The sequence below is a fragment of the Natrix helvetica genome (assembly GCF_964273705.1).
Source record: "Natrix helvetica genome assembly, chromosome: 4".
NCBI classification, from domain to species: Eukaryota; Metazoa; Chordata; class Lepidosauria; order Squamata; family Natricidae; genus Natrix; species Natrix helvetica.
Genome location: NC_138550.1, coordinates 40,122,118 through 40,147,442, shown reverse-complemented (window position 1 = coordinate 40,147,442; position 25,325 = coordinate 40,122,118). Strand labels below are relative to the sequence as shown.

Sequence of the window (25,325 nt, the reverse complement as noted above, 5' to 3'; positions counted from 1 at the left end):
AAGGCCAGACTATGTTTTATTTTATTTGTTTTGGTTTAATTCAGTGCGTTTACATAACATATAGCACTGAGCAAACTGGAGCAACACAAGTAGTGCACCCAAATGGAATGTAGAGTGGGGAGGTAGAAATTAGTATCCTCCAACTATTTTCATGTTTTCCCAGAAGAGAAAAGCATGTTGCAGAGACTGTTACAACATACATTCCCTACAAGAAAGAAACGTGTTTTATTTTTTTTAAGAATAGTTTTTAAAACAAGGCATTGCTCAGTTTGCATATGTTGTCAAAAAAGCAGTTTGAAAAAAGATGTATTTTATATGTAGCTTGTAGTTTTCCAAATTTTGCCATGTAAAATAACCACAGCCAGCATATTTAATACTGAATGGTACTGGGAATTGTAGATCTACAACATCTAAAGATGCATAATTCCTTTCTTTACACTGTTGAACTCATACTGCTGGGCTCTAGTATTATTCATTTCCCCCTTGAATAAAAGGGAACTCAGATAGTAATTCTTAAAAAATGGGAAAGCAGCAACATATGTATAGAAACCTCCCTGTATCTATGAAGTCTCTAGAACATTAAATGCCCATACATCCATACAATCAGGCAAGAGCAGTATTGTTATTATATACAATTGCTTTATTTTGAAGTGCTGCTGTCTATCCAAGGAAGGAGAGGAAAGGGGAAAAGACTCCACTAATATTATCAGGTAAGCTTGGAAATCATAATGAGTTATCCCAGAAATAAATGTGTTTAACCATGATGAGAACCAGCAGCAAGACGACTGGAACAAAGATATGCAATTTTACACAGAGAAAGCAATAGCACAGGCCTAGAATGAGCAAAAACATGGGCGAGGGAGCTAATGGGTAAAAAAAGTAAGAAAAAAAATGTAAGTGAAGATGGAGTGTCCTGAGAGAGGAACGTGGGCTAATGATGTGGAGTGAGATCTTGGGGTCTCAGATCTCATATTTTTTTTATTTAAAGAAGTTAATTGGCTGCCTATCTTGCATAGTAATCCTATGCGGCTGATAGCAAAACTAATAAAAATAAAATCCCACCAAGGCACTATAGTAACTCATGCTACTAATCCTGTGACATTACTCCATCCTACCATAATGCTTAAGGGAAGAATCAGGAGTTCAAGGCCTAAAGAATGGTTAAAAGGATACACTCCATCATCTCAGGTGAGAGATTCAAAGGGCAGGGGCATCTATGTGGAAAGCATGCTCCCAGGACCTGACTAAGTGGCAATATTTGAGGGAAGGCACCTAAAGTGCCCCCCACCCTATCTCACCTAATGGGGTGGACCGATATTCTAAGGGAGAGGTAGTTGGGCAAACCATCTGGCCGTGTGCCATGTGGGGCTTTAAAAGTGATAACTAGTACCTTCAATTGTACTTGGAAAACAAGTGGAAATCAATGCAGCTCATGCAACAGTAACAGAACACAAGCACACATGTAGGACAGTCAGAAGTGTGTCATCACATTTTAGCTCTGTTGTAACTTCTGGATGGTCTTCAAGGACAGACTAATGTAGGATACATTGCAGTAATCGAATATATGCCTTGCATATATGTATAAAGGCAAGCCACTTGAAAATAACTCAGCAAATACGAAAAGCATTTTCTGTGTACATATTCACATAGTTGTTATGTCTACCAATATTATTTCCTAATCTGTCTTTGGGTCTAGGAAGTTCAGGAGCATGCTGAAAAAGTAACATTTCTCTAGCTATGTAAAAACAAAATATAATATAAATCCCAACAGGCATTTTGCACATGTAACCCCTGCCCCCCAAATATTTTTTTACATGATCCTATGATTCTAACAAATTTTCATATTTTAAAAAAGTGAGTATTTCTAAAATAGAGCAAAATATATGAACTCGTTCCTACCCTCTACCCAGATTTACAGTAGTTTGTGCTGTTTGGGCCATTGGATCTCTAGCTATTAAGACTGTAGCAATGTTGCTTTGAAGAAGAATATATATTTGGCATCTATGCACCTCCTGAAACCTAATATGTCTCTGATTGTGAAGTGGAAGTTCCATGAGCCTGGAAAAGATTATATTTAAGTTGCTGGTGAAAGATATGGTATGAGAGCCCAAGTCCCCTAAATTACCTTTCCCCCTTCAAATTCAGGTTTCTGAGCAGTTGGAAAAGTAATCTAGCTTCTGTCTTTAAAAATACTTGCACCAGTTGTATTTGGCCTTAAGAAGAGACTAGAAGCTTATTAAAGAGTTTATTTTAATGCAAAGAGGCTGCTTTCTAATTTTATAGAAAAACATGCTCTACCACTTTTAGTAAAAATTCACACTGGGCAACTGAACACAATTAAAACTTCTGTAGGTCCCTTAGGAAGTAGTTTACACAGAGATGAGAAGAAATTAATTAGAATTTCTACTGTTGCTTTTCCAGTTCCTTGGCTTTTAACTCTTGGTTATACCTGTCAGAAAAAGAGAATACAAATTATTCACTATTGCCAATATATTTTGAAGAAGAAAAAAACATTGCATTACATTATAAATTATATTTGTATTTGCTATATTGTTTTCCTGTCAGTTCTTTAAAACATTGATATGCAATAAGAGGAATAACTAAACTGCTTTGATTTTAATTTGCTTGTAATTTAATTCAAAAGACGTTTTTACTATATATTCTGTTTAAGGAAGGCTATCAGATATGGACTGCAAAAATCTGGACAACCATAAGATGGCAAGAAAACATTTGTATCTTTGCTGGATCTGGATTTTGCAGCTCAGATCTGGTAGATCAAGACCCTATTTTAAATCAAAGTAGCTAGCAATGTTTATTTGTGCACATATATGTTTCTTTCTAGTAGCATGACTTGTTAGAAAAGTTCTGCTTCATGTTATACCAATTCAAAAATACCAACTACACAATCTAAAATTATATCACTTAAGCTTGCTATTAATATGTATTTTCAATCAGTAGAAACTGATTTACAATAGTGCAGCACTTTTAGCAAGATGAAACCTCAAAATGAATGATTTTCCATTTTCCACTTCGTTCTACTGAGATACATATTTTGACATCCCAATATTGTCTATAGCCTTGGACTCTCCAGGTAGTTATTTATCCAGATTTAAAAAAACCCAGTCTGGTCCTATTTATCTTTTTCAAGTTCTGTCAAAATTTCCTAGCTGTTGCCACCTGCTCTGATAATACTGTTACATAAGATGTGTAACACAGCAGGAAAGGAGGAGCCAACGTCCCAATGGTACAGACGTGCGGTCTCGATGCTCTGAGACTGCTGCCGATACATTTGCCCCGGGTGGTCCAATTGGACCTAAACCATCCCGAAGATACGGTAAACAGGAAGACCACGTCTTGCTGATCTCAGGGACCCCGCAAAGTCCCTGATCAATCCAAGAGAAGGCCTTCAAGCTGGCAACAAAAGCAGCCTAGGCTGATGAAGTTGGGACGGCTCCGGAACGGAAGGAAACGGAAAGAGAAAGTGTGTCCATCTGGTGAGGAATCCTTTCTGTTTTGAAAAAGACTGCCCCCCAAAAACCTTTTTTTATGCTAAATTAAATCCTTAAGCAGAAGTAAGCGGCGGAATTGATCTCCAATGGATTGTTTTGGTTAGCATGCTTTTTTTCCCTTTTGTAATTACACTTTGTGGATTGAAGTGCTTGCAACTTTTTTTCTCTCTCCTCTTCTTAAAGTGAACGGACCGGTTTTTCTTCTTCGACTTTTTCTTGCTTTATTTTTAACTTAAGGATTAAAATCTCCTTCTCTACTCTAACAAAAATCTTTTATTATTTGCTATTAAACTCCATTTAAGAACTTTATTTCCCCTAAACCTGAGACAACATCAGAGAGTGAAAGGAAGCAATACTGCAGCTTGGAGGCTAGAGGCTAGAATTTCCGAAACCACGCATTCATTCCTGTTTGTCCTTTGATTTCACTGTCTTTGTACTTCAAATTCCATAATTAAAAGTGATAAGAGCCAAGGGCACAAAGTGTTTACACAGCTGTCCTTTGAGAGCCTTATCGGCACTGGGAGAGGAGAAAAAAATGGAACCTCTTTCTTGTGAAGATTGCAAATGATTTTGTGTTTAAGCTATATATATATATAGAAAAAAATGATGGAGATGGAGCCCCAAAAATTGAAGAGAGAAATGAATACAAAGATAAGAAAACTAATGGTTTGATTTGTGGAGTGAAAGTGGTTGAAAGCGAAAAAATGGGAGTATGGAAAATGGAATTTGATGGACTGGAGTTCTACCCCAAATCTCAAAGCACAGAACAAGAAAAAAAAAGAGAAAAAATGATGGTTTTTAGAGAGATAAATCTTATCAGAAGCACGATTGATAATCAAAGATAAATTAATTAAAGTAGCAAATGGAGGCCGCCGAGATTACCTGAGAGATGCAACAAGGTGCAGAGAGATGTCCATAAAAACTTTACCAAGGAAATAGAAGATTAACTCCACAAATGGCAAAAGAAATAAGACTATATGTCTTCTGAAAGGATACAATTTGATATATGAAAGTTGATAATAAAAAAGTAGCTACGTTTGGTGATTAGTAAGTAGGAATTTAGCAATTTTTAGATTGCTTTGCTAAATAAATAGTTGATAATGGTAACAAGGTACATATTTATGTTGGCTGGAGGTGAGGAAGTTGGATATAAGTAATAAATGATTTTGTTAACAAATATTAATGATAACAATAATAATGAAATGATGAGAGATAGTTAACGACATATATATGTAGTGGTTTAATATAAGGAATTTGGATATAAATTGCAAACTGACTTGGAAAAAAAGGCTTAGAAATGTTAATTAATTCTTACTTTGAATATGTTATAAAGGTGTAATGTTATTGGATATCTGAAAGTTGATAAAAAATTAACTAAATCTTATAATTAGTAAGTAGTAATTTAGTAACTTTTAGATTGTTATGTTAAATAAATAATCGATAATGACAATAAGGTACACATATGTATTGGCTTGATGAAAAGAAAGTGGATATAAATAGTAAAGGATTTTCGTAAATGATTTTGTTAACAAATATTGACAACAATAATAATGAAATGATAAGAGATGTAGTTAATGATATATATATATATATATGTACTGGTTTAACATAAGGAATTTAGATATAAATTGCAAACATTGTTTTGGGAAAAAAGGTTTAGAAATTTTGTTAATTAATTCTTATTTTGAATATGTTATAAAGGTATAATGTTATTGGATATATGAAAGTTGATAACAAACAATTAACTCAGTTTTATAATTAGTAAGCAGTAATTTAGTAACTTTTAGATTTTTATGTTAAATAAATAATCGATAAGGGCAATAAGGTACACATATGTGTTGGTTTGATGAGAAGAAAATTGATATAAACAATAAAGGATCTTCTGTTAACCAGTATTAATTATAACAACTAATAATGGAATAAGGATAAGGGAAACAGTTAATGATATATATTTGTACTACCATAACAAAAGGAACCTGGACATAAATTGTAAACAGTGACTTGGGGAAAAAAAGGCTTAGAAACTTTGTCAACTAATCTTTATTTGGAATATGTTATAAAGGCTTAAGGCTATTGGATGATTTTGTAATAATTAATAAAATGCCATCAGGTTGTTGTGTTTTTAACTATGGATTATTTTAGGCAAAAGGACACTAAAACAACTTCAGTCAAATGAGAACTATGCTATGTTGATCGTAAGACTCATTAAGAATCTTTGATATGAATATAAGTAATGACTGTGGAAGAGATGCATGAAAACTAATTGTAACCAATTGACACACTTTCTACAAGATGTAATGTAAGATGATGATTTTTTTGTGTTTGTTTGTTTAATAAAAATTTCTTGCAAAAAAAAAAGATGTGTAACACATACTGTATGGATTGCATAAAAAGAGAGTAACTAGTAGAAGAACCGGAATAACATTTCTCCAAGAACTTTTATGTTTAAGATAGGCAATGTTCAAAGCGAAGATGAGCAAGATAGCTGCTACCAGGTCATCAATTTGCATTATACAAGGGAAACAATGAGTTTGAATAAATCTAGATAACTGAAATATTATCTAATGGCAGCCTAAGAAAAATTGCTTCTATTAAATGAAAACTCTTATAGCAGGCTTTCAAAGACTGGCCTGCTGAAGAACCAACTAATCCTATCCTACAGATATAACTACTACTGTAGGGAACAGAACAGATGAACTGAACTAAGGAGAACCAAAGACTACATTATCAGCTAATAAGGCATTTAATGCTTCTGTCTTACGTTGGACAATTTTTGTTTTAAAAAAAAACAGGAATTATTTTTTACATATTTCTAACACTGACCAACTCCAATTCCCTATAACAATAGTTGGGAATATGATCAGACACCAACATAAGAAAAAATGGTTGGGAGGGCTACTATTTGTTTTTTCTTTTCTGGTCCTATCATAGCGTCTCCTTTTACATACGTTGGAAGTACAACTTTCAGAATTCAACAATAGAATGCAACATTGGCAAACATTCTTCCTAATTACCTACCTCCATATGCGGTATAGCTGAGAGCCACCAGCACAGCCAACGAAGAAATTAACAGTAAACAGACCCCAGTTTTTAGGAATAATTACTAGAGAATATCTTGACCAGATAAGGCCTGTTGAATTAGAAAACAAAATACAGATCTATTACCAATTTAAAAATGATTGCATTCTCAAAATTTATCAAAATCTATTAGGAAAACCTCATAGCTTCTCCCTTTCAGTCTACTCTCTCACCAAGTTTATTTAGTAATTATAGGATTGCTACTATTTCCCTTACAGCTGAATGAAAGCTTACAGCATCTAGAACAGGGATGTCAAACTCGTGGCCCGCGAGCCAGATGTATCGTGCTGGCCATGCCCAAAAAGCGAAAGGGGGAAAAGTTGCGATACATCATGTGATGACAACGTGACACTGTAAATTTGACACCTCTGATCCAGAACTACCATCTTAATCTAAAATCCAGAAGATCTGTAGATTTGCAAGTCTAGTACAAGAAAAATATATGCTTGAATGGCAGATTAAAAATGTTATTGAACAGTTCTGTTATCCAGCTATGAACTTGCAATAAAGTACTGCATACAGTTTTTGCTCACGTTTTTACTATCATGAAATGAAACAGGAACTAATGTTTAAAACTTGCAACCTGTAACACTTATTTGACAAAATAACTCTGCTCTTTGAGGAAGATAATCTGAAACTTTAAAACTAAGCAAAAGATGAAAAATCATGTATGTAAACCAATAAGATACACTTTTACAGCAATGTACAGATTGCAGTCAGTTTAATTTTCAGAATGAATTTAGCAATATTTCTTACATCTCTGCTGAAAGTCAATAATTTATATATAGGTAAGATCTCATTTACAGACTGTTCAAAATTACAAGGGCCATAAAAAATAATTTTGGGACCAAAGTGCGCATTTATAACCTTTAGGTTTTTCCTCAGTCATGTGATTACCATTACAGCCAGTATCTGTTGTCTTGTGCCTGACTCGTTTCCCCTCCCTCTTTCCCTCATAGGGCAGAAAAATTGGAAAAGATTACAAGAAATAAGACACACACATACACACACACAAGTGGCTGCTCGCCAGGCACACTCATAGCTTCCAGGTCTGAGTGTGCTCAGAGGTGCAGGCACTAGGGCATTCTTTTCAGTGTGTATTCCCCATGTGTGGTGATTTATTTTATTTTATGCATTCCTTCCCAAAGAATATAAATATAAACATTAGTTCCCTTCTTGCTAATTATTCCAGCACTGGGTAAGCATTCCAAATGGCAGGGTAGTTGGGAAAAAGGAAAGATAAAATAAAATAATAGGCACAGTTGCCATTATGTGATTTCTTACCTAAAGGCTTCATCATATTAGCAACCAAGTTGCCAGCCCCAATTGTGGTTGCTAAGCAAGGACTATGTATATAACCTAAGCAAAATTTCTAGACTAATGTGCTTTTGATTCAAATATACCAGTTTTTTAGGTGTTCCGGTTAGACAGTCAGGCAAAGTTAATAATTGTATAAACATTTCTAAAATTTTATATCTATATTTCAAATATATGGCTTGAAAGCCTTTCACAAAATAAAATGTTCAGTTTTGTCTTGGTATTAAACTGATGATTAACCCCTCCCCCCATACAAGATAATTAAAAGCGAATACATACATACCTGTAGCCATTAGGACGCCAGACTGTGAAGTGCTGAGCTTTTCAGCAGGCCTGGTCATATCAGCCATTCCAGCACATACCAAACCCTGTAATACAGTGGTGGGCAACCTTTTTTTTCAACTGAGCCAAATCTCGCCAAAACCACGATTGAAATTTATTTTGAGAGCCACATTTTTAAAACCGAAAATACATAGGATGGTACACTGTTTTTAGTTTCAATAAACTCTGGCATTTGAAGCACGCAAGTCTTAAAGCTGTCAAGTTACAAGATCCTTGCATCCCTAACCCTTTAGGAAAAAAACCCCAAGGGGTCTTCAAACCTGACAGCTTTAAGACTTGTGGACTTCAACTCCCAGAATTCTGAGAATTGAAGTCCACCAAGGGCATCAATCATATTAGCCCAGGGATCTGCAAAATTGGCTCTTAAGACTTGTGGACTTCAACTCCCAGAATTCTGAGAATTGAAGTCCACCAAGGGCATCAATCATATTAGCCCAGGGATCTGCAAAATTGGCTCTTAAGACTGGTGGACTTCAACTCCCAGAATTCTGAGAATTGAAGTCCACCAGTCTTAAAACAGCCAACTTTGCAGACCTCTGTGTTAGCCCAAAGCCTGGCGCTGGGCGGGCCTTGCTCCCCCATTGGTGGAGCCCCAAAAAGCGAGGAGGGAGAAAAAGAGACGGAGGCCAAGGAGCTTCCCCCCCGCCCCCTCCCAGCAAAAATCTAACCGGGGAGCCGGGCGGACAGTAGCAAATTAGCCGATCACGCCGCATGGGCAGTAGCAAATTAACCGATCACGCGGCGTGATCGGCTAATTTGCTACTGCCCGCCCAGCTCCCCGGTTAGATTTTTGCTGGGAGGGGGCGGGGGGAAGCTCCTTAGCCTCCATTTCTTTTTCTGCCTCCTCGCTTCTCGTCCCCACCCGACTTCAGGATCCTCCCTAATCATTGTGGGTTGAAAAGAAAAAAGGGAAAGGGGCGCTTGTTTTGAAGTGCCCGAGAGGAGGGAGGGGAGCGGGCGCCCGGCACACAGAAGAGCCGCATTAAAGTGTGTAAAGAGCCGCATGTGGCTCGCGAGCCGGCTTGCCGACCACTGCTGTAATAAGACAGCAATGGCTTAATTTAATGTGTCAGTAATAGTCCTTCCATTTTTTTATTAATATCGAAGTGCAACAGTCTATTCCAGCAGTTCTCAAAGTATGATCAAGGGACCCTTTTCTTTGTCCTTGAAGTCAAATAAATATTTTTAAATTTCTCTGTTTTAATTTCTAATACAATAATTATTGATAGATATAACTCACATAAACCAAAGCTCTTTGGGTGTCTTCTATCATTTTTAAGAATGTAAAGGGGTCCTGAGACCAAAGTGTTTGAGAACCACTAGTCTATAACATTTAGTTTGAAATCATATATTTCATGCATGCCATTTAGATAGCTGGAGTTTCATGTTCCAGTCCATTTTGAGTTTTAAATATATCAAGGAGAAAATTAGGATTTGAGTGGTACATGATTCCACATCAATCCAATGCATTGGCATTAACATGCTTGTATCAAATAAAACCAGATTGATTTGGAACTCAATTCAATCTATACCCCGACATATATCAGTCATACAAACCAGAGATGCTCTGTCACTTTTGTCATTTCACTTTTCAGCCTACTTCCATGGTCTCTTGGTGGGGGGGGGGAAGAGAAGGGGCATGAAAAACGGGCAAACCTGACTATTGATGATATACCTTTCCCAAACTGTCCATGATGATGCTGACCACAATCATGACATAGTAGATTTTCCCATTCCGATGATACAGAAACTAGGAAGGGAAGCGACAGCTTCCCAACCTCCTTTACAATGGCCAAGAAAAATATAAACAACCAGCCCAGATATTTGAGATTGTTTTCAGCTGGCACATGAAAATTTTATTTACTTATTTATTTATTTATTAAGAAATGTATATGCTACCCATATACATGGGTATCTACCCAAGAGGCGACTCTAGGCAGCTTACAAGTTGAGGAAATTGTATACAAGATGAGCTCACTGGGTCAGCCATAGATCGGTAAAATGAGGACCCAGATTGTTGGGGGCAATATGCTGACTCTAAACTGCTTAGAGAGGGGCTGTAAAGCACTGTGAAGCAGTATATAAGTCTAAGTGCTATTCTATTATGTTAGAATCTAACTGATCTATAATGCATTCCTTGTTTAAGTCTGGCAACACAACTAAAAATATTTTTAATATAGACTTTTGAGAAATTACATTGCATCTAAAGTCTGATAGAGATATTGACCAATGTTTTTTTTTTTTCATCAAGTTCTCCGATGATATTTCACACAATATTTTTTTCTCAAAGATTTGGCTATGCAAAAGAAAGGACTCGTCTACCAGGAGATTCTCCAGGTTTTTTTTTAAACTATAGTTAAAGTATATAACTGGCCTTTAACACAGGAAATACTAGAATTATGTTATGTTTTGTATGAATAACCAAATCAACTTACCCATTTCATAACAGGTGCCCAAAAAAACACTGTTTTAGGACCTGCAAGAGAAGATTTTACTTAGTCTCAAAAAACTATTAAATTTGTTTCAATAAAACATTTTTTGATCTGCAAACCATGAAAGAAACAAGCTATGATTAAATTTCTATAAGTAAAACCTACGTGGTAGTTTATCATGTTTTTAAATTCATGAAGTATATCCACATTGTAGGAAAAAGAAATGGTGATGATGACAAAAATACATTTTTCCAAAATGAATGAAGATAATGCAGCTTTTCTTCATTTGTAGAAATATTTCATGTTTATTTACTTATTTGCAAAATTTATATTGCCGCTACTCACTCATGGCAATCTAAGACATCTCATAGGAAACAGAAACACAATATAAAAGAAATAAAAATAATAAAATAATAATGTAACCCCCTACCCTCTGGCGACAACACACACTCATACTAGCCATTTAATGTGCTCCATCCTGCTCTAGGTTCCCCAGGCCTGTTGGCAGAACCACGTCTTCAGGGCCTTCTGAAAGAGTGTCAGAGTGGGGGTCAGTCTAATTTCCTCAGTGATGATGTTCCAGAGGGTGGGAGCAACCACGAAGGCCTTTCTTCTGGGTCCCACCAGATGTATCTCCTTAAGGGATGGGACCCGCAACATTCTTTGCCTGTCTGATCTAATAGGTTGGGTGGATGTGACTGGCAAGAGATGGTCTCTCAGATAACCTGGTCCCAAGCCATGAAGGGCTTTAGAGGTGACAACCAGCACTTTGAATTACACCCAGAAGCAAAATGGTAACCAGCTCCCACAGGACCAGTAACATGAATTCACACATCTGCACAAAACCATGTGGGCCACTGCATTTTGCACCAACTGGAAATTCCAGATGCTTTTCAAGGATAGCCCCATATAGAACGCATTGGAATAGAAAAGATGGGAGGTGACTAGGCATGAGTGACCGTGCATAAATACTGTTGGTCCAGGAAAGGGCATAACTGGTACACAATCTGTAGTACTGATTCACAATCTCCAGGCCACAACTGCCATCTGCTCTTCAAGCAGGAATCACAAGTCCAGGACAACCCCCAGACAATGCATTAGGTCTGTTTGAGGCAGTGCCACGCCATCCAAGACTAAAGGTGGCAATTATCCATGGACCAAAGAACCGAAACCCACAGCCACTCGGGTCCTGCCAGGATTGTTTCAACCCATTGCTCTCCATCCAGCCTCTAACAGCCTCCAGGCATTGCGAGAGGGAGATCATGACAATGCTTAATTCACCAAGGGCTGAGATATACAGCTGAGTATCATCAGCATTGATGGTGATGGATAATCTCTCTCAACAGCTTCAGGCAGATGTTGAATAGGCACAGAGGGAGTATTGAACCCTACGAGATGCTGCAAAGCAATGGGCCAGGCCTGGATCTCTCGTCTATTAAAACTGACTGAGAGTGCCCACAGAGAAAGGAAGTGAACCAGCTTAACAAAAAGTCTCCTACCCCCAACTCTTGAAGTCACTCCAGAAGGATACCATGGTTGATGGTATTGATGTAAGTATGGGACAAAACTATAAAAAGTGCTTTGAGTCATCATAATAACTGGGCAGAAATAAACAGTAAAAATAAAAATTATATGTAAACTTCAGAGAGTTTAGCAGTTAAAGCATCAGGCTAGAAAACAGAAAACCATGATTTCTACCAATTCTCTCTCAGATTTGCGGGTGGAAGAGTAGACCTGCTTGTACAATTGAAATTTCCCTTATTTTCCTAATCTTTGCACAAATGTTATTGGATTCACTGAAATACTGCAACCTCCCAATATTTGATACAATAAAATATTTAAAATGGATTCATAAAGCTGCTTTTTCCCTAGGAGGTCATAGAACTTTATACAGTATTTTATTCTGTGTTCTAACAATTAACCTCATCAAGCTACTCTTACATTTTCATTTTTTATTGTTATCCCACAGAGATTGTAACTGTAAAATCACTCAGGTTAGGGAATCATATAAGTTTATAATATACTTCAAGAGATATAAATTGCTGTTTGTGAAGTGAAATATTCCACAGTATAATATTGCTCACTAGAAATAATTTCTCTGAAAACTATCTAAGAACCTTCTAAAATGAATTCAAGGGATGGATGAAATTTTTGTAATAATTGGATTCCTTTTTTGAAATGTCAGGAAGGACATTGCATGCAAAGCTTCAGAAGAAAAAGCACATACTATCTATAATTAAATAATTATGGATGTATAAAATGTATTGGACCATTTTACAAAACTGTTCTACAGTATTCTCTTTGGACCCTACTGGCAGAAGGTTCAGCATTTTACAGAAGTAATCCCTCCAAAGCAGAAGCAGGTCATGATGTTCCAGATGCAAGCATTCTGCATGAAACATTAGACTCATTAGAATACTTTATTTGGCCAAGTGTGATTTGACACAAGGAATTTTCCAATGCAGAAGCTCTGAGTGTCCATGCAAAGCAACAGAGTACAAATAATCATAATTATATACCAAAAAGACAAGTAAAGAAGGTAAGACAGATAACAATAATGCTACAGCCGTACAACATGGGGAAATGTGCATAGACGTTAAATAGTATTGTAAGGATTAGGTGTTCAGCAGAGTGATGGCACGAGGAAAGAAACTGTTCCCGGGTCTAGTTGTTTTGCATGCAATGCCTTATAACAGTGTCCTCAGGGGAAGAGAACAGATCTATTTCAGGATTGGCTCAGACTAAGAATAACTCAAAATCATTTCCAGTTTGGAGGATGTAGTTCCAGGCACAAAAACAAAGCTTTATCTCTGTTTTAGCTAGATAAATGCAGTTAATCACACTTCTGGTGAGCCCTAATGACAAACCAACATTTCTCTAAAAGAGAGAAACCCATTGTGATTGAAATGGCACTTGATTGGGAACTGGGCAGCTGAAATCTCTCTGAAATTAAAGAGATTATTAGATTATCCACATACCTGTTATTTCACAAACAATTTTGTGATCACAAAAAATATAAGTCCAACTCCTATTTAGGAATAAGTTTTACATAGATTTTTGGAAATAGTGTCAGTGAATGTCCAAGGACCAAAGGGCAATATGAGCGAAACCTCCTGCTTTAGAGCAGGGATATCAAACTCGATTTGAGGGAGGTTGTGTTTGACCTTGGGGGCCAGGGTGGGCATGGCCAGCTCATGTCGGGGGCGTCTGTGGTGACCCAAGTGCTCTGCCAGCAAAAATGGGCTCTCAAACTCCATTTTCAGCTCCGAAGGTCTCCTGCAACCCTCTGCTACCAAAAATGGAGCTCATGAGGACCTCACGTGACCCTCACGAGCTCCGTTTTCACTGGGAGAGGCACCGCAGGCTAGTAATGTTGTAGGGCATGCATTGCATCTCTAAGTAGTGTATTTTTTAAAAAAAAAACTCTACTTTTCTGTTATTTTAAAGATGTTCTAGACATGTAATATTTCACACCATTCTAGGGAAGTATTTGATAACTACCTTACAAATTAAAGTTAATACTTTGAGGTATTCAGTCCTAATTAAATCTTTCAGAAAACTATTGAAATCTGGTGGTATGCATGTATGTACCTTTTATATTAACTAGGAGGTACAGAGACAAAGGGGATAACAAAATTCTATTTAATTCAAGAAATATTTTCAATGAACAACTCATGACAAACTTGGATATGCCTTTGCATAAATAATAATGTTGTAATCATAGACTCTTAAATGATATGAGATATAAAAGTTGTGACAATTATTGTAGAATGAAATGAAAAAGTTTTAAATGTTTCCCCTATCCAATCAAGGGGCGGTGCTCATATCTGATTTCCAGCCAAGGCCTGTATTGTCTGAGAGATAATTCCGTCATCGTGGCCATTGTTTCATAACATGAAAATACAAAACACAGTAATGTTCCTGCCAAAGTGGTACTTATTTCTCTACTTGCATTTGCATGCTTTCAAGCAGCAAGGTTGGCAGAAGCTGGGGTGAAACAGAAGCTCATCCCATCACATGGCGCTTGGGTCTCAAACCTGAGCTATTGGCTTTTCAGCTGACAAGCCCAGCATCTTAAATGCTGAGCCATCATGCTGCCTCTAGAATCAAGTTATTTAGGCTAAATACATATTGTTGGATCAGGCAGTTGCATACATCAAGATTTGATCAGATTTTAAACTTTACTTTTCACTAAAATGCTAAGCAACTAATAATATAAGAAGAAAATGTAAAATAATGGTTTAGTCAGGCGAATATGGAACAAGGAGAAATGTGTCTCTGAGTACATGTCCAGCATAGGAATTTGTTTTGAGTACAAATTGCTTTTCACAACTTCTGTTACTCAGTGCTCTTATTTTTTTCATCATTTAATTTCAGGTTTTGCTTTGGTAAATCTTTCATTTACTTAAGTTTAGTTCAGAATATCTTGGTATATCTTATGCCAGTCCTGATCCAGGTGATTATGAATGCTACTCTGAACTGTAACAAGCAGTTGTTTTATAAGATTTCTTCTTTATAAATACTAAATTTTTACTAGCCACAAATTATTTCCCAGCAGGGTTAGTTAATTTTTGCTGCCTTAGAGATGTTCTAAAGTTTCCTATTAAGAGAAGTATTACAATGAATAGAAAACACCAGCTAATTTCTTTTACTGCCAACACTTCACTTTTCACCGCATGGTAACTAGCATCTTAAATAATAGGATTGTCTGTACAGTGCAAGTAATTACTAGAATAAGAAATGGAAGTGTTAACTGCCAAGAATATTTCACAAGCCAGAAGTAAAAATATTTCTCTCCAGTACTGCAGGTTATGTCCCAATCTAGGGCAAATGTCATAGTATATCAAATCAGGCCATCAAACTCTTCCAGATTCACATGACATGGACTTTGAAAATATGTTTAAAATTGAACAGAAACTGACACTAAAGCTAAGAAGATAGTGCCTAAACACTATCCTGATGTTATACTGTAGCTCAGCAAAAACAATGATTCATTGTGTAACTGTTGAGAAAAGCAGTAATTCAATACAACTGCCAGTAATATGCTGATTTATATAAATGGTGCAACTAACTACAGTTGGAACATTGAATATATCTGTGTTCATCACAAGTCAAATATAGTAGGATAGAGAACAGCTACTGAAGGAACAACCAATGTAATAGATTGGAGAAGAAAAGATACGAAGTTTGGAAATAAGGTAAATTTGTTTTTTATTCAGTATGTTTATTTACCACCACAACCACTGGCATCAGCTTCCCTTTCAAAATATGTGGCTAATGAGGAAAAAGGTGTTGGTGTCTTCTTGTTCTTTCTGAGAGTTTTCCATAGATATTGGTTGAGCCACTATAGGATAGTCTGCTAGATTAAATAAGCAGATCTCTCCTTATATTCAAATACAATTTACACTCAAGTGATTGGGAAATAATGTTGTTAATAATTTTTATCTTCTTACACAGCCCAGCTATTGCTAACCTGGATAAGTATACCAAAGAGATGCTGAAGCTAATTTCTTATAAAAGAAATAACAGTTTGTTGTTGAAATAATTGTTACATATACCACATTTCCTTTCTTCCACTGAATAAATCCAAAGGGGTACAAATACAGTTTAATATATCAACAAGAGATGAGGAATTTGTGCTTTGTAGTTTATAGTATGTCTATGCAATGCAATAAAATGTCTACAGTCTAACTACAGACATAAAAAATAACTAATCCCTAACTACACATAAAGCAATCAGTAACTGATGGCATCAACTCATGTCCAAAAGCTCTTTGAAAAAACTATTTGTTGTAATTTACTGAAAGTCAATAGTATAGGGTCTGACTGAATTTCTGAAGGAAATAGTTCCAAAGGGTAGATAAATATACACATAAACACCCCCCTCCCCCCAACCACTACCTGCAGGCCACCATTCTTACCTCATGGAACTGGGGAACCACAAACAGGTTCCTCCAGGACATACAAGTTGGGTTGGATAAAACTGGTTGCAAAAGGCAGTCCTACAAGTACTCCAGTTTCAAGCCATATAGCTTTAGTTTGACTTGCTCTCAGAAGCCGATAGGAAGCCAGCACAAGGCCAGAGCATAGGTGTTTGTACTAGCATGTACCTGTTAACAACCATGCAATTGCATTTGAGATCAATTCAAATTTCTTGATATGGTAATCTTCAAAGACAGCCTCATATAAAGACAGCCTTATATAAAACAACTTGAAATGAAACAAATAAATGGTGATGGGGCATGAATAACTGTTACAAAGTCCTCATAGTCCAGATACCGCTACAACTCATACCAACCAAAATGGGGATAAGGTGTTTTTTAAAATTAAAAATACTTTTGCTCTTGTTAGTGCAGTATGACAGGATTTTAGAACCCCAAGAAAGAAAAGTTCTAAGTGTGTCTGCAGCAAGCTGTAATATAACAATAGCTGAACAATAGATGTACTTAGTTGCTACTTTAAATATAGGCTTGAAGATATTTTTCCCCTTGCAACTTTTATTTGAAAATAATTGGCAGCAGCAGCCATTGTCAATTTTTCTTACAAGGATTTGACACAAGCCATTGGGCAAGCACACCAGTTTGCACTTCTGGGCAGGCAAGAACTCGGCAATGATCTTTTCCAGACTAGCAAGTTTCTGTTGCAACTTAACCAATAGCATCCTTCCCTAGAAACTATTTTGAAATAGATGCTAACAGTTACACATTTATTTATTATTAATTAAATCTGTTTCCCTTCCATCTAGTGATGAGGCAACTCTGCAGGTTAATCTTAGAACCTTAATTTTAGGCTGAGTGTCAGCAATTAAAGTCACTATCTATTTTATAGTGCTGCAGCTTATCGATTGTATTTTTCCTGTATGACAGTTTGACTTTCCATTTAGTTGCCTTAATTCAGTCTTTCACTCTTTATTGCTAGCAATAAAGATAACATCCTATTTCTGAAACTTTTGTGTCAGGGAGAGCAAACAGATGTTACATTTTCTGTAAGCTTTGTCAATTCCTTGATGATTATATTAGTCTAAAACCAAAGGCGAAGGAGAAGTAGTAGGTGGCAAACTTTAAATTATACATGATCCTATAAGATTTAAAATGTATTGGAACTTCAACATATTTTTGGCTAAGGGGGGGGGGGGGCTTCATAAAGGATGGGGAAGGAGGTTATAGGATATTCCCATCTGACATTGTGAAATATCCTATTGGATTGTTACCCTCCCTCTGTCCAGATATTTTATAGCTTTCTCCAACCTAGTGCCTATCAAATGAATTTGAAGTACAACTCCTAAAGGTGTTTTTTCCAAAAGGCAACTGGATTTCTTTGGTTTTTTTCTTGAAAACATTTTGCTTCTCATACATGAAATTTCTTCAGTTGTAACACTGGAAAAAGCACCTTTGGGACAACCATGACCTGGATGACTGAAAATCTCTATATAGTTGCAACTACTAGAACTTATTTATTCAGTTTATAGGATGGTTGCTCACGTAACTAGGATGTTCAATGATTTACGGAATTCTAATTCTAAAACATTCAAAGGACAAGAACTTGGGAAGGCCAGTCTAGCTGTTTATAAACTCTGTCCTCCAGAGAAGAGGAGAGATGAATACTTTGCAGACTTTTTTTGGAAAAAAAAATGTAATGCCACATCCCTTTAACCATTGGCCATGCACTAGGTCTTCTTTATATTCTGCCTTTCGTTTCGGAGTTCAAGAAAACATTGAAATAGTGTTAAAGCATAGTACCTGGTCCAAGGTCACTTAATGAACTTCACGGTAAATTGGGTTTCAACTTCAATTCCTCAGAAACTAGCCAGATATTTGACATGGTAACATATCACATGTGGTCACTTTATGATAAACACTGCAATTGGAGGGGGCAAAACATACCCAAATATAACGGAAATAGAGGTTTCTCACAACTACGATGCCATGACATGTAAAACTGCATTTCCTGGAAAACTCTTTCTAGACGGCTGTTTAAAAGACAGGCCTTCTTCAAGTGGACGTCTGCAGGTCCCTTAACTTTTTCTTTTCACATTCACCTTCTCTCACTCTTACACCTCCAGCGACTCATTTGCCGGTCTTTTCCCCTTTCTCTCCCCTCCCTCTTTTCTTCCAATACCTGCAGGGTGGTTATAAATAGGGCGCAGCCGGGCCGGCAACATAAGCTCGATCTTGTCTAAGAAACGGTGGTAAGAAGCACGAAACCCAGCCACGGCAGCCGCCATCGTGTGTGCGCGGTGATAGCGGGAGCCCCGAATTCAGTGACGGCACCGCTCGACCTGCCGTCCTTCCCTTCCTCTTCTTCCTCCTCCTCCTCCTCCTCACACGGCCTGAGTAGAAACCCGCCCCAGGAACATAAGCCGGTGGTAGGACGAGCCCCGTTTGTTTCGTTCTGATTTGCTGCTGGAAGGAGAAAGGGGCGTGGCTTAAACAGCTGTTCTTGGTGCTATTGGCCAGCCAGGCCTATTGCCACCACCGGCTTTCTCTCTGGTCCCGATGACAGTTAGGTGTCAATTCTTGTCTGCTTTTTATGACGCCAGTAAAGCGAGCGCGAAGCAGTGACGAGTGAAGCAACTATTATTTTCTGTTATGGAACATAGGCTCGGAAATCATGTTCGAACGACGAGCTTGTTTACATACGGTAGCCAGGGCCGAACCTGCCTTTGCCACCGCCCTCTAACTCGTCCTGACTTGTTTACCCCTTTGAGCGTTCAGTGTGTCGACAACGTGAGGGAAGGAGACGACCTTTAAAGCGCCCGGCGGTTGGCTTGGTCTCCGTCCAGAAACCCAACACGCAGGGCACGGCACCTGCGAATAATTACCGCTTTTACTCTCGCGATGTTTCCAGTGAGCCCTTCCCTGTCTGTGGGCGGGGAGGGGGGAAGGGAGGAGCTACTGTTGCTGTGGCAGCTCTCCGAAGAGGCGATGGTGGGGAGGGAGGGAGGTGAATGGCAGCGGCAGTGGTTACGCGCGCGCCAGGCGCGCGCACGGTCTCCATGGTGAAGCGGGGGAGGGGTGGCCCTCAGTAAGTGGCAGCGACTGATGCCGCTGGCGCCCGCGGTGGCAGCTCCGATCCGCCTGGCCGAGCACGCGGGGCCATGTCCCGGGGGTGCTGTACCCACCTCCTGTGGGATGTGAAGAAGCGGACTTTGGGCCTGGAGGAGCCGGGCCTGCTGCGGAGACGGTATCTAGGTGAGCGAAGAGCGGGGGCAGGAGGGCGGGGTCGGGGTCGGGGGCGCCGGGACGCGGCGGCCCTGTGTCGATTCCCCCGCGCGCCGAAGCTCGGGGTTCGAGCCTTTTGATGGTCAGCCGTCGGGACCGTCGTCGTGGAGCGCCTTTTCTGACCGCCAGCCCTTCTTCCTTAAAGGGGCTTCGTGTAGGCTTGAATGCCGAAGCGGGGAACAGGCGATCGGACGCCCAGGGTGGTCGGGAAAAACGGCTAGAAAACCTCGACCGATGTAGCTCTCCCGCGCCCTCCGTGCCCCTTTGCCCTTTTAGCCAGTTTCCTCGGCGAGTATTGGGAAAGAAAACCACCTCTTCCCAACACGAAACGTCGAACTTGCGGTTTTTCTCTGGTTGCCTTTTAATATCCCATTCTTCGGCACATGTTGCACTTGGCCATGGAGCAAGGCTCAATTAATTGAGCGGAGTTCAGTTTCATCAAGTAGCAACTGGACTGTGGGGTCTCCTCTTCTTCCCCGTCCGCTGCCCTAGTCGGTCTGTTCAAAGATACACTGTGGTACAGAAGAAATCAGGACGGGACTTAGTGTCCTTTGCTGCCTTCCATTAGCATGAGCTAAACAAGCACATATAAGCCTTGGAAACATTTAACTCAAACGTGAGGAGGCTTTCATGGACTTTGGGATTCCCCCCCCCCCCCCCAAGATGTAGTACGAATCGTTCCAGAATAATTAGTCATAAAAATACGTCATTTCTGTGCAGAATGGATGGTTTTTTAATTTTTACCAAAATTCAGCTAATCTACAGTGGGCCTTAAATGTGTTGGGCAGGGAAATAAAATCAAATTGTTATCTTTTAGTGTTTATTAATACGGAAAAACAATGTAGCACTAAATTTTCACTGTGTTCTATGTATGGTTATGGACTTTCTAAAACTTTGTAAGAAAAACATTACTTTTGATCAATATCTGGATGGTAGCCATAGTAATTTTTTTCATTTTTTAAATAACTTTGTTTTTAAAACTGCCCAATTACATGATTCCTGTGTGGCTTTGCTGTGGACATATTAAAATCTAGTATTTTAGATATTAGAATATAATTTATTAAAAGGCTGATATTTGGTAGAAAAATGTGATAGCAGACTTGCATCCGTGATTTGCGTGTTTACATCCAGGTATACTTTTGCTTGCTCCCAAATTTGTTTTAGTATATACTACTCTAATAAAAATGAATATCCTCTTTCAAAAAACAAGGGGTGTGGGGGTAATTTTTCTACTACATTTTATTAAAAGGTAAAAGTTTTAAGAGCTGCAGAAAAGATCTGCCAGACTTATTTTCATTACCATAGGCTATTCTCCCAATACTCTCTTCCAAAATATTAATCACATCTGTTAAACTTGGTCTAGAAATCTGCTAGAGCAAATTGTGGCTTTTTCTCCTGGAAGCTGATTTTAAAAAAATAACCAGATAAGTGATTGCTTCTCTTCCATGTGAATTAGATCACTTAATATTATGCAGAATTACAAGTTCATTGCCATCAGCACATGGTTAAATAGATGAACATTTATGTATATAATAGGGTTTAATTGTTATGGCACTTTAATATCAATATAAATGCAGTTTGATAAGTTTCCTCAAGTTCATTTCAACAGTAGTCTTCCAATTGCATCCCAATTGCAGGGAGTATTAAGGTGATATTTTGGAGGATCATGGCATGCTTATTGTTTGAATATTTTATCTGAATTTGGTTAAGATTAAGATGGGAATAATTATACATTTAGATGTGTTGGGCATAGAATCCCCATTTAACTATAGCCAGCTATTTTCTCTTTTGTATTGCTTATCCTTGCTTAGTATAGCTTGCTATTTCTTACCCCTTTACTTCACTTAGTAAAATGGTGCTTACCTTGAAAGAAATTGAGTAATGTCTTGTATGCATATAATTTAATAAAGTACTAGGCCACTGACTGCCCCTCATCCATTTCTGTTTGGTCCAGATGAATATTTCAGTTAATGCACTATCTAAGACTTGGCAATGGTTTTTCAACTCTTGGAATTCTCCCTCATTGTTATGCAGTTTGATAACTAAAACATGTCAGATTGACTTGTTTACATTCAGAATGAATTGGCTTTTCTCCTAAAGACCTTTAAATTCTAGAGATACTGATACACTGTATTAGCTAGTTTCAAGATCAGTTCTAGTTGTTGCTTTCAGTTAAAATACTGAGACCCTGTAACCACTCAAGAGTTGTTCAGAACCATTCAGCTAGCATATAAATGTTAATAATATAAAGGAATATGATTGGAACAGGTTTGTTGCTATTTGTTGCTGCTTAGCTTTTTAGCTATTTTACATTTGTTTTTTATGTTGTATTAGTGATCCTGATAATATTTCTATGAACTTCTGTCATAACAGTAAGTGGATAAAAGGTGTTTAGTAAACAGGTATGACCAAAGGTAGATTGAAAAGGTATCATGAAAACAAATTCTAAACATGCTAACAACATAAGGATTATACTTATTTTTGTTAGGACTGCTGCATCCATTCAAACAAAACATTTTTGATTTGAGTTATTATTTTGATTTAGATGCCACATTTGTGCCACATAAAACCACTTGAAGTTGTCCATAGTAAGAACAACATTCACGGATGCAAACAATATGAGGTAAAATACATACAGTAAAATATAAAAAGTGGTATTTTCTTCCTACTGCCAAATAAAACACCTGTTCAGCGTCCAAAGCATGCAACATTTGTACATGCTTTCAAACATCACATTAAAAAACTAATCTTAGAATACACTCTCATAGGAAAGCAAAGAATGTTTGCTTTGTATTGCATTAATTTTTGATAAGCAGTTAAACATTTTAGTTTATAACAGATGAAGATGCATCACATTTCTTGAGATAAAACAGGATATAAATAGCAGGGTACTTTTACAGTATTGTTTATTGTGTTACTAAAATATGCAAGTTTTAAACTGACTTAAAGCTGAAAAGATTGAGGCATAATTTTTTGAAATTTTGAACAGAAGGAAAGTATTAAATATAATCAATGTTTCTCTTAAAATGTAAACTCTTACTGTTCAGTAGTGGTATATAAACAATTAAAAAGAAGCAGATATCAAAGCAAATTAAAAATTGAATATAAAATTGGGAATAATACATTATTCCAGTTAATATATATCTTCATCTTTGTTGAACAAGTTAGGTACCAACTACTTCAAAGATTATACTCTCCCTCCCTCCCTCCAACTGTCATCCATCCATCCATCCATCCATCCATCCATCCATCCATCTATCTATCTAGACTGATTACATGTGGCATATTTTAATGTACTTGAGCGACCAGATACAATAGGTTACATGAACCCATCTATATACTGTCCAAGTCCAAGTTTGATGTAGACAGTATTTTTTAAAATTCAGTCAGTGATTCTAAAGAGAATATGTAAATATGTTGTTGCTGGGAAGTGATTTTATAAAAAACATAAGGAACTATTTAAAATACATTTTAAAAATAACCAAAGCCTACCAACCATTATGGTCAGAATATTAATTCCATGGCAGTATTTCAGTATTTGATACAGATTTATAGTCACAGAATTCTTTTATAAGCATTAGTATAAAAGTAGCTCTCCAATGCAGCTTGAAAAACTTTATAGGTCTTCTGAGAAGTCTTTGCTGAACATTGCATTTCTTACTGGATGACACAACTATTTGTTCAGCACACTTGGGATTTGACTAGATTCTAATACAGTTTTGCTTTCTCACATCTGCAAGCACTTCATATGCAGTTAATAGACAACAAAATATATCAGAATATTATTTAGGGTTTCAGTAATTGTTTTTCTTTAATACAAATGACTGAATTATTTATCATTCAGTATAAGTCTCTGGCACCGATATATAAAAACTTCATCCAGTAATAGTCATCTGAAGGTAATACCATGCCAAATTTTTCAGATTCTTTTAAATCTTTTTTCTCTGTTGCAGACTGTGGAAAACAGAGAACAGGCAGGGAATGCCATGAGCCAGTATTCTCCTTTATCTGCCTAAAAGGAGAGAGTTCAAAACGTAATTCAACAACAGCTTTACAATTTGTAGCTATTTAGGGCCTTGTGAAAGAAGTGGGGAAACACATCTTTTTACATGTTTTCTTGGCAAAAGATCCCTGGGAAAATATAACAGATTGGATAGAGTTTGCTTATTGGTATAGCTTTTAGTTATAACCTCTAAGATCAGTTATCCATCGACTGACTGAGCTTTAAATGCCAACACAAATTTTGTGAGCAGAAATAAAATATATTTAAAGTATTGGGAATATATCCAGGACTTATGCCTTTCCGTAGAAGTACAGGATATACTTTGCCACTGTTTTCTGCACATTGGGGCAAGGCTCTGAAGAAAGTCAAAACAGCCCAGTTCCATTTTAAAGTATCCAACACAGATGGCATTTTTTCAGGTTATGTACAGAGCAATCAAATCTTTGAGCTGTTACTTTGAAGATGGACTCCACAATAGCAGAATTGATTTTGGAATGGTACAAAGGCTGTGTATTAAATGGTTTTGAGTTTGTGGGTGATACTCATTGATGGATGTCTAATTTTAACTCTGTATACAATCAGGAACAATTTGAAAAGGGTAGAAAGGTGAAATAAAGTTCTATTTGAGAAAGATAATCTGATTGATGACTGTGCATGTCAAGAAAATTATTCTCATTCTTAGTAAATCCCTGAATGGCTGCACCACTATTGGGTCCTATAACTGAATGCTAGCGAAAATAAACATATACAAATCCTCCTCCTTACACAAAAACTTTATCTTTGATTTTAATTTTCTAAATAGAAGGAAATACACACACACACACACACACACACACACAAATTCAAACAAGTGAGTGTTGTATGTCAGAGTCACACTTTATGAGGACTCACTCTTGGGCCTCTAATTTGCTTCCTATAAAAATAATCTCTTGAGTTTATGCAGTTGTTTTGTAAATAATATGAAACATGGGAAATAAGTCTATTTAAAAAAATGAAGTTATGCAAGCATGCTGCATTACTGTTATAGTGGAAATAACATTATTTACTTGCAAGTTAACATTTTAAATCTAGTCTGTTGCTCTAACACTGTTTACTTCAGTTGAACATTCAAGTATGTGTAACATTATCATTGACTAAGCAGGAAGGGTTATATTTAGCTATGTACTCATTTGGTTGTGTCGTATGTTTAAAAGTCTAATAAAGATCACAATATTACTATAGACAAATTGCTTTTCTTTACATAATGTAATCACATGACAGCAAAATGCATCTCAACAATTAAAATTAAAATAGACTATAAGAATTACTTTAAAATTGATTAATTATATTAAGCTTTTAAAAATAGTGATATAATAGTTGAATAGTTGAAGTTGAATAATTTTGTCAATCAAGGAAACAAGGTCAGAATTGTCAGTTACCAATA

The 25,325-nt window shown here is 37.2% G+C and overlaps 2 protein-coding genes across 12 annotated transcripts in view; one reads left to right on the top strand and one right to left on the bottom strand.

Annotated features, from left to right (window-relative positions):
• Positions 1-619: 619 nt before the first annotated feature.
• Positions 620-19,397, bottom strand: MPC2 (mitochondrial pyruvate carrier 2). Its single transcript, XM_081951467.1, has 5 exons — positions 18,797-19,397; positions 10,682-10,722; positions 8,188-8,272; positions 6,528-6,639; positions 620-2,449 (listed from the first exon to the last, which is right to left on the bottom strand). The coding sequence occupies exons 1-5, from the start codon at positions 18,900-18,902 to the stop codon at positions 2,404-2,406; spliced, it is 390 nt and encodes a 129-aa protein (XP_081807593.1). The 5' UTR covers positions 18,903-19,397; the 3' UTR covers positions 620-2,403.
• Positions 19,398-19,642: 245 nt separating this feature from the next.
• The window catches only part of DCAF6 (DDB1 and CUL4 associated factor 6), a 47,278-nt gene continuing 41,595 nt past the window's right edge, over positions 19,643-25,325 (top strand). For 3 of the 11 annotated variants that reach the window (XM_081952481.1, XM_081952478.1, XM_081952476.1), the window contains exon 1: positions 19,650-19,869. In XM_081952481.1, the coding sequence (XP_081808607.1) occupies positions 19,776-19,869 (94 nt within the window). In that variant the 5' untranslated portion in view covers positions 19,650-19,775. Of the gene's footprint in view, positions 19,870-25,325 lie in introns of all 11 variants that reach the window. The other 8 variants (XM_081952473.1, XM_081952474.1, XM_081952477.1 and 5 more) reach the window with 8 other exon arrangements.